Source organism: Chanodichthys erythropterus, chromosome 20 (genome assembly GCF_024489055.1).
Source record: "Chanodichthys erythropterus isolate Z2021 chromosome 20, ASM2448905v1, whole genome shotgun sequence".
Lineage (NCBI taxonomy): Eukaryota > Metazoa > Chordata > Actinopteri > Cypriniformes > Xenocyprididae > Chanodichthys > Chanodichthys erythropterus.
Window position 1 is genome coordinate 37,592,223 of NC_090240.1, and position 10,124 is coordinate 37,602,346.

At 36.4% G+C, this 10,124-nt stretch overlaps 1 protein-coding gene across 1 annotated transcript in view; it reads right to left on the reverse strand.

The window, feature by feature from the left end:
• Positions 1-2,068: 2,068 nt before the first annotated feature.
• The window catches only part of wu:fy63c09 (uncharacterized protein LOC797544 homolog), a 19,439-nt gene continuing 11,383 nt past the window's right edge, over positions 2,069-10,124 (reverse strand). Inside the window, exons 5-15 of the mRNA XM_067370944.1 lie at positions 8,215-8,347; positions 7,970-8,138; positions 7,007-7,891; positions 6,197-6,264; positions 6,040-6,095; positions 5,780-5,960; positions 4,275-4,355; positions 4,015-4,184; positions 3,496-3,701; positions 2,970-3,049; positions 2,069-2,350 (exon numbers count right to left, since the gene is read on the reverse strand). Coding sequence (XP_067227045.1) covers positions 2,234-2,350; positions 2,970-3,049; positions 3,496-3,701; positions 4,015-4,184; positions 4,275-4,355; positions 5,780-5,960; positions 6,040-6,095; positions 6,197-6,264; positions 7,007-7,891; positions 7,970-8,138; positions 8,215-8,347 — 2,146 coding nt within the window. The 3' untranslated portion in view covers positions 2,069-2,233. The remainder of the gene's footprint in view (positions 2,351-2,969; positions 3,050-3,495; positions 3,702-4,014; positions 4,185-4,274; positions 4,356-5,779; positions 5,961-6,039; positions 6,096-6,196; positions 6,265-7,006; positions 7,892-7,969; positions 8,139-8,214; positions 8,348-10,124) is intronic.

Here is a 10,124-nt window from a genome sequence, read left to right on the forward strand (position 1 = left end):
TTGCCAAATCCACTATTTTACACTGTTACCGTGTTTTTTTTTTTTTTTTTTTTTTTTTGAGTCTGCGGGTCGAAGCAACACCCCCACCGTGATTTTTGAACCCCCCTGAACGCGACTGGGCTATTTTTGACTGTGATTGGACAGGTTTTGAATAGCAATTGGGCTGTTTTTTTTTTTATGAAAACCTGGCCTCCTTGGAGATGATCAAGCGTTTACATGCTTAAGGCTGATTTATACTTCTGCGTCGAGTGTACGCCGTAGCTACGGCATAGGCTGTGCGTAGCACACAAAGTAGCCTGACGTGCACCTCTTCAAAAATGTAACAATTCTACGCGGACCGCAAGCGCTCTGATTGGTCTACTAGAACCCCTCCCTCGGGTCAAAAAACTGGCGCGGAGCACTCGGAGAAGAGCGAGCACTTTCAACTTCACTACGAATGAAAAAACACTCCGTCAAACTGCAACAAAAGTCGTTACCTATTTGCCGCTTCTCTTTGTAAGCTTCTTTGACAACGTACATGACAAGCTACTTCTTCGGCTTTTGCCTTGATACTCAACATGACCGCGTACACTGCCTCCTAGTGGTCTGCATGCATGTCGACGCGGACAACGACGCAGAAGTATAAATGAACACAGACGCATAGGCTACAGCGCAGAGGCTCCGGCGTAGGTCCGACGCTGAAGTATAAATCAGCCTTTAGTTTTTTCATATTGAGTGGATTATTTCAACTCTACAACACCCCTTTCAATCAGACCGAAATTTTTACATGAAGAATTTAATTAATCCGATTACTGTCAGATTATTTGGTGCATGAAAACATGTTCTGCAGATCATATGCAAGATGTTCTCCACATTCATTTTCTCTCATTCTGGTCTGTGTTTGTACGCAGGGCTTCAACTAAACCAGCGACCTCGATTTGTACCGCACTGTGTCCTACCTGTCTCTCTCTGTACATACATGTTGTTGTTGGCGTCTGATCAGATGCATCATTATAGTCTCATTTCAGACATTTGCATCTTAGTACCTGGAAGCGTTTGAGAGCGCGAGACCGTCTGTAACTGAATGAAAACAAAAGTACGTTTGAATTGTGTTGATGGATGTTTCTTTAAGTCTGATTTTTGTGACCAAATATGTTACGAGCCTGATGTAGTGTTATTATGACTTTGCTTTACACCAAATCTTCAGCCTTCAGTGAATGAGAACGTGTGTGTGTGTCCATGAAATGCCTCCTTTTTTAGAATTATTAATATTAATTTAATTTGATCTGAAGTGTCGATCTGAGCGGTCGCTTGTGGTATCACTGGTATTAACTTTTGTACGGTGGCTGTTCGGGGCCAAGAGCTCCTCGTAATTATTCTAATTATGGATTAATTTCATGTTTTGTTTTGTATTGCAACAATACATCATGAGTAGCTGATAAACCCAGAGACGCGAGTCTGTGTGTTTTATTTCGTGTAACGGCGAGTGAAATGCGAGCGCTAATAATGTCACGATTTAAACATTTTTTCAGTTTAATTTTAGTCACCAAAGTATGTCCGAAATAAAATTTGATATTTGTAAAGCTGTAAAGGCGAGGTTTCATTTACCTTCGTACGGCGAAATTGCGCAAATTTCGCGAGGGACACGTGACGTGACTGTGAATTTTCGCCTAATTCAATATTTTTTTCTCGAACTTAAGCATTTTCAAATAACAATCAGGCATTATATGATTTAAATCACAGCTGATTTAAAATAAATTACTAAAAGCTATTTCTTTAATTAATATTTCACCGTTTACTGCATTTTTGATCAAATAACTGCATCAGGGAGCAGAATTAACTTATATATACATTTTACTATTTATTACAACCTCCAATATTTTATTGGGTATAAATTGTATTTTTTTTTTTTTTTCATATTAATCGTTATCCAGTAAATCACAAATGACTGGAAAAGTCACAGGTTAAAAGAACATTCAGCTCTTAAAACATCTACAATCCTGAAATCTACAGAAAGAGTCAAGGTTGAGGAGTAGAAAAGGACAAAACAGATGTTTATGTAACAGATGAGTTTAATGTGGGTTAAAACTCTGTAAACAATTCATACGACCACTTACACACACACACACACACTCAGACTGGAGTCAGTACAGTACAGGAGATCTCCACATCCCGTCATTAACTTTCTTTAAGTGTATTACAGCTAAATAAGGCAAAATGTAGAAATGCTCATCAGGCACATGACAGGAAGTGTTCAGGGGTCCAGCAGCACTTGGATGTAGTTTTTGGGGACAATGCCACGTTTCCCACCGGATTCTCCAACGAACCACTCGGCATCCATGTCCTCTAAATCACACACCACATCTCCTGCCTATACACACACACACACACACACACACACGTTTTACCAATGCTATTTACCTTTGTGTATTTACTGTAAATGATATGTGTATAATTTATAAAAATATTGCAATATATTTGTAAAATATATAATATACATGCGGTCATATATTTATAGTTTATGTAATATATATTTAATGAAATGTATTTTATACATTTTATAATGTATGTATATTATATAATTAATACTTATATATAAAAATTTCATTAAATATATATTACATAAACTATAAATATATGACCGCATGTATATTATATATATTACAAATATATTGCAATATTTTTATTATATATAACGATATTTACTATTTTAACTAAATATTTTAATTATAAACATAATATTTTAATTAAATGTATATATAAATAAATATATAAAATATTTGAGCATCATATTATATATATATATATATATATATATATATATTTTTTTTTTTAATTATTATTATTATTTATTTATTTTATTTTATTTTTATTTTTTTTAAGATTTTTCTTTAATTTCCATTAATTTTCGTTGTCTGGTAATCACGATTAATAAAACTCCTTTATATTTCCTGGTTTTCCATGACCCTGTTGTAGTGACTCCCACACACCTTCAGATGGAGCTCGTCCTCACACTCAGGGTTGAAATCATAAAGTGCTTGACCTCTGCTCCTCCCTCCTGCAGGGGGCGCTGGGGAGAAAAACAGGGCCTTGAATTCAAATGTTTCCAATTTTATGTATTGGTCATAAATACTTACAGACACTAAAGATGCATGATATATCTATAAACATATTGGTCATAATTAGATTTTTTTAAATATATAGGTCTGATTAAGCAGATATTAGTAGCAAATAATATGGCAGGTTTAAAAAGGTTTTCAACTGGACATGTCAGATTTCACTTACAGTGAATTTATAATTAAAAACAAAGAGTAGACTGACAATATCAGCCATGAGTCATGACATATAAATAATAATTGTCAGCTTTCGATATAGGCCACAGTTTCTGTCACACTCACTGCTGATTCACAGAAGAAAGAAAGCAATAAGGGTGAAAAAATGACCGAATGTTCATTTAAATGTATTTAAATAAGGAAGTCTACAAATTGAATATTTAGATGAAGAATGTTTATTCACCAGGAGATTCCAGAGCCAGTTTCCTTGGCAACGCTTCAGTTTCCTCTTTAGCCTGGATGAAACTGAGAGGGAAGATTCCTGTCTGTCCATTCATGTTGCCACGCCCCCACTCCTCATTTACATATTCTATCAGAGTGATGACATCACCCTCACTGAACGTCAGCTCCCCCTCCTCCCCCTCAAATGCAAAACGGGCCACAACAAACCTGAAAAGAGGAAGAGAGAAACTGATACATGAATTGTGCATGTTTACAGTTTTTAAATTTTATAATTAGCAGCAAATCATCATATTAGAATGATTTCTGAAGGATCATGTGACATTGAAGACTGGAGTAATGATGCTGAAAATTCAGCTTTGATCACAGGAATAAATTACAGTTTACTATATATTCACATAGAAAAGTATTTTAAATTGTAATATTTCACATATCTTTTATTAAATCTTTAAAAAAAAAGTATTATATAATTATTTTTAATTTTAAATACATTATAATGTTTTTATTTCTCATCATGTTTCACCTGTTTTGTGTGTTTTGTTGGATCTGCTGCTCTGAGGGCGCATCTTCCAGCTGAACCCCACTGACAGTCACATCTTGACCTTTCACCTCTGGGGGGCAGAGGTCATGGAGTGTATTTGACTGTGTTTGGAGGATGTCTGTATCATCGAGGACAATCAGCTGCTCCTCTTCCTGAAGCAGAAAATATTTCAGGACATGAAAACAATTTGCACATTTTGCAAGAGTGTGTGTGTGTGTGTGTGTGTGTGTGTGTACACTGACATGGAAAGATGTTTCCTCCGATGGTTCCTCTTGCTCTTTGCTGATATTCTCCTCCTCTGCATCTCCTTGAAGAACTTTGCTCTAGTGCACAAAGACATACACAACATCATATTACATTCTGCTGTTTAATACAAGTGTTTGAAAATTCTGTTTTATTTATAGACTTCCTTCCTTAAATACATTTAAATGAACATTCGGTCATCATTTTCTCACCCTTATGACTTACTTTCTCCTGGTAAGCACAGAGATTTAGTGTTAGATATAATGTGTGAGCTACCAGTTAAGGCAAGACACTACTAAATGTTAAAGAAATATATATATAGGGCCATACTTTCCCCAGTAGATTATACACAGTAAATTAAGACAATTGTTTGTATTACAAGTTTAAATTTGGAAATGAGGCATTATCTAATTAAATATGCACTTGTTTGCATAAATTACCAGAAAATAAATCTGAACATTGGATAAAGCCAGGTTCAAAATACTTGTTAGATTTTGTTGACATATTAGAGTTAAAGGTTTTTACTGAGGGGATTTTGGATTTCTCTTTTTATCACTCCATAAATCAGTAAAAACTGTGAAACGGACAAGGAAAAAATTGTTTTAGGAATAAAATTTAATATATATATGAGTGTGAATGATATATGAACAAACCCCTCAGTAAAAACCTTCAGAATACAGTCAGGTATAAAACTGTAAATTTTGGAGTTTGTAAGTGCTGCTGAAGTGGAGGAAAAACTCTTTAAAGATATGCATCTTAATCGAAATCTACAGATGCAATAAAATAAACACTTAAATGTATTTTGGATATCTTTATAAAGTTCAGCGTTATTCTGCGTGTGAATTATATATGAACAAACCCCTCTGTAAAAACCTTCAGAATACAGTCAGGTATAAAACTGTAAATTTTGGAGTTTGTAAGTGCTGCTGAAGTGGAGGAAAAACTCTTTAAAGATATGTTTTGTAATCAAAATCTATAGAAATAAGCCCAAAAAATAGCCTAAAATCTCAAAATTGTGCATAAAAACAATGTTAGTGTCTTGCCTTTAAAACAGTTTTATTTATATACTATTATATAATTTTTTAAATATTTTGAATTAGCTTTTATTTTTATATTTTTGGTTTTCATTTTATTTCAATATTTATAAGTTTTAGTCATTTTCTTATGTGCTTCTGTTAGTTGTATTATTTCTTTATAGCTTTAATTTATGTATGTTTCTTTCAGTTAGTTGCCAACGTTTTACATCTAATATTATTATTACTAACAAAAATTATTTTCATCATTTTTAGTTAACCACACTGCTTCAGAAGACTTGGTCACAATCCACTTTCATTGTATGGAAAACAGCAGCTTGTACATTCTGCCAGTTATCTCATTTTGTTCTCCGCAGAACAAAGATTGTCATACAGGAGAAGAATGACATGAATGTGAGTAAATGATAACAGAACCTTAACTCTTAAATAATAAACAAGACATTTTCCTGGAGTTCTTCTCAAACACTCACAGAATAACGCTTATAAAGCGGATGTCCTGGTTTCGGTCGGGGTGGGAGGGGCGGGGCTCTCTTTGGAACCCTGCTGCTTGGCAGCTGATTGGTCGCAGCAGGGGAGGAGGAGGAGCCTGCAGGTTTGATCACTTTGATTGGAGGAGGAGGACGAAGGGGGAGGAGCCTACCACCACTGGGTCTGAGACAAAAACAGAGAGAATGATGGATAGGACAAAACAAACCAGACGCCTCATTCTAGAGGAAAAATGCTATGTTACCTCGGAGGCAGAGAAGGAACTGAGGCATTGGCATCTCTGGAAACACCCACAGCAGCCTGTGTGTCATCATTATCATAAACATCAAACACTTCTGAAATACTCATGAGAAAGTTTGCATATTAGCATAAGGGTGGGTTATAAACAGATATAGCATCACCTGTGAGGGGGACGACATCTTTCTGAGCACAGGTGGAGGCGGTCGGGAGTGTTTGGGGACTGATGGACCTGGATATAAACACAGACACTCATTAAACGTTAAGTTGAGCCCCTCTACTTAAAAATACTCCCACAATATCCACCAGGAAAAAAGTTGTGTTTACAAGCACCAGGTGGATAACCTAGTTATTGGATTTACAACGGTTATGAGCTTCACCAAATTAAATCTTTGAATGAAAAAATTAGTATCAATTAGGGCTGTACGATTAATCGGAATAAAATCGTAATTGTGATATGGCTCAGCGCATGTGATATGGCATTTAAAAATGCAACATGCGCCAAACCATCTTCACAAACTTGTAATGAATGTGCTAATAAACAAAAGAGTTTTGAAATACATTATTATCATTATATTATATGTTTATATATTTTATTATATTTACTATTATTTATCATTATTATGTTACTATTATTTATTAAATTTTTCTTACTCAATTGTTTTTTTTTTGTGAAATATTACAGGAGTAATATATCTTATTTTGTTTCATATTTTTATTTAGTAATACAAATTATTATAATTTTAATATATTTAATAATAATAATAATAATAATAATAATTATTATTATTATTATTATTATAGTAATATCAATATATTATCAAATTGTGCATCCCTAAAAAAAAAGCACAGCAAACTTTATACAAAAATCGCAATCACAATTTTTAATCATAAAAATCGCAAATAGATTCCCCCCCAAATTGTGCAGCCCTAGTAGCAAGTAATTTAGACATACCGGTCACATAAACACTCACGTTTTCCGACATTCCTATCGGTCGACATCACTGGAGTGTTTATAGCTTGATCTGAATTTCTCCTCTCAGATGAATTGGATGCCACCACTGCCATCTGCTGGCCTGGAGGCGCACTGGCAGGACGGGCAGCTGGTGAAGGGCTGGTGGATGGAGAAGATCTGGACTCATTTGACGGACTCTGGAGTTTGTTCAGAAGGGCTCTGGGTGCTGGTACTGGTGGACTAATGAGTTTGGAGGGGTTTTGCTCAATTGTAGGGTCAAAAACCTCAAAGACAGATGGTTTTGGGGTGAGCTGGGGTTTGGATTTCTGAGTTCTAGGCCGTGGTTGGGGTCTTTTTAACGGTTCTAACGGTTCCGATGCTATGACGGAGCAAGCAGCCTTATTTTCCTCTCCTTCTACTTTGCTCGCTTTGCTTTCTTGACTTTCTCCATGCGTTTCATCCGAGCCAAAAACCTCCAGCAGGTCTTGCAGGTACTTGCTGGAGATGTCCAACGGAGCACCATCGCACCCGGCAAACACGCTTTCGGCCTTATCATCCTTCAGACGAACTAGAGTCTGAACTTTCACCTCCCTCGTCATCGGCTGGTCCAGATTGACAGGTTGCAGGGCGGCTGTGGAGCGCGGTCGAGGTCTGGGACGTGCGCTCGGCTCCTCTTTCATGGGCTCGGCTGGGAAATCGAAGTCGATCTGGGTGAAAGTTTCGGAGGTGGGGGCGGGGCCTATGGGACTGATGTCATCGAAGTTGTCATCGAAGATGTCATCGAAGTCTGTCTGAACGCCACACTGCTCGTGCAGGGTGTCTCGAGGCTTCGGGTCAGAGCAGTCTGGTTCAGACATGTGTTTGAGAGGCAGTGAGGGGCGCGGGGGTTTGGGGCGTCTGTGAACTGCAGGAAAAATAAACATTTCTGTAAACGCAGAAACACTTTTCTGCAAACGCAGCCTGAAACGAAACCTCCTCTCACCTGAACGAGCAGCAGAGGATTGTGGGCCGGGGGAGTCTGTGTCCGTCTGCGTGGCGATGGTGGAGGTAGAGAAACGAGAAGGCGGAGATGAAGACGACGAAGGGGAGGAGTGAAGATTCTGTTCACGGCTCTTTTCTCGGATCACCTGCTCATAGGAGGGAGGCGGAAGCTGGGGAGGAGGAGCACCAATCAATCAATCAAATGACAGGTTCTACACATGTATCACTTCCTCAAACTCCACCCACCTGCACTGTTGCCGAACCTGCAGCCCATGTGGGTGGGGCAGGGGGCGGGGCTGGGGGAAATGCCCCAGAAGCCCCTGGGAACCAGGTATTGGACGGCAGCGGTTCAGCAGAGAGGATGGTGATTTCTGGACGTCTGCAGAACGACAATCAGTAACAAAGTTTACATTACACATCACCTCTGTACCTTTCTCCGTCTGATTCCCTGTTTAACCAAAAACAGCTGAACGATAAGTACATAACCTGTCCACAAACAGCTTACTCCCAGTTTTGAGCAGTATCACTAAGATACTATTTAGTTATTATACTTTTTTTAGATGCTATAATTTTTGTTAATGTTTTGAATTAGTTTTTATGCTTAGGATTTTTTCTTTTTCATTTGAATTTTAGTTAAATTTTTAGTAATTTCGTTGTTTTTGTCATTATTATTATTATTATTATTATTATTATTTGTTTTTAAATATGTTGAGGTTTTGTTATTTTTATTTCAGTTTTAGTTTATAGTACATCAAGTTAAACTAAATGAAAATTAGAAACTTTGCTTTAGCAACTAGCTGCAATAAAATAAGGTTATTTTTTTATATTTTATTTTAGTTAATATTTAATTTTTTTAAATGGTTTTAGATAACTATAATAACCCTGTTTTGAGAAGATATTATAACATCCAAATACATTTAATGCAGTGGTTTTATACAATCATGAAACAATTATGGAATCTTTGCTCATTAATTATTTTGTATATTTACGTTTATACAACAGTTCATTCTGGTTCTCGAATCTGATTGGCTGAGAGGTCTTTTTAGCCATGCGACAAGTATCTCCATGGGAACTGTTTCACCTTTGAATCACTCCTCTGTCAGCATTCTCACAACGAGTGTCATGGTGGACAAGCAAACACACCATATTTTTATAGATACTAGTTATTTTGTAACAGAATGTAGTTTTAAGAAGTTTTTTTTTAGGCAAGAAAATAGTTGTTTAGACCTCAGATATGATTTATATGTAAACATAACGCCTATTTGAAAATTTGTTTAGAGATGTGAGCTCAAGACCATCAGGACCGTTCAGTGCTCAGGTACCCGCAGAGAACAGCTTCATCTCGGCCAGTCCTTCAGAAATTTGCCGCTGGCTCTTATGTAGATAGTGTTTAAACATGAGATATGATTCATTTTGGGTATATCAAATGGGCAATCTTTGGTCTTATTAATCTATTACTTGTTCCAGAGCCAACAAATATGGCTTAAGGGCTATATTAAGTTTCATAACTTTATATTTACATTGAAATTAAATCCTGTACTAACTAAAGTGCTGCTTTTGTACGTTGGACCGAACTGTTTGCTTGTGTTTATTTCCTATTTTACTTCTTATACTGTTATAATGGCTATTGTTGTTGATTTAAATAATATTGTTTAATAAATAATATTTAATATAAAGAACATGCCGTACGAGTCCATTAGTGATTTCGACTTCAGTGAAAGTTACATTAATACGCCATGAGATGGCAGCAAAGACTGTCTTTATGAGTGAGTGAGTCAGTCGCAAAGACTTTTATATTGAAATGGACTGAAACAAGGAAACAAGGACATTGTTTTTACTTTAAACAAAATCTTCCAAAACGCAACTGACAAATGCATTGACTATCGCAGTCATGGGAAATCCTCTTAAATGTTAAAAGGACAAAGATATCGTTTTCCTCACCAGACATTCAAACTGATTTTGTGTTTATGAATATAAGATTGACTTGAATAATATCAGCTAGATGCAGGTAATGCACATTCCTTCATTACTGTCAAACTGTCAACTTGAGATTTGAATCTGTGGTGGAAGTAGTTCCTCACAAAAAAGAGGGTTTTAAAGGCGGTCGGTTGTTATTTCTTATTTATTTACACACTCGTGCCATCGAACTGTTGTAT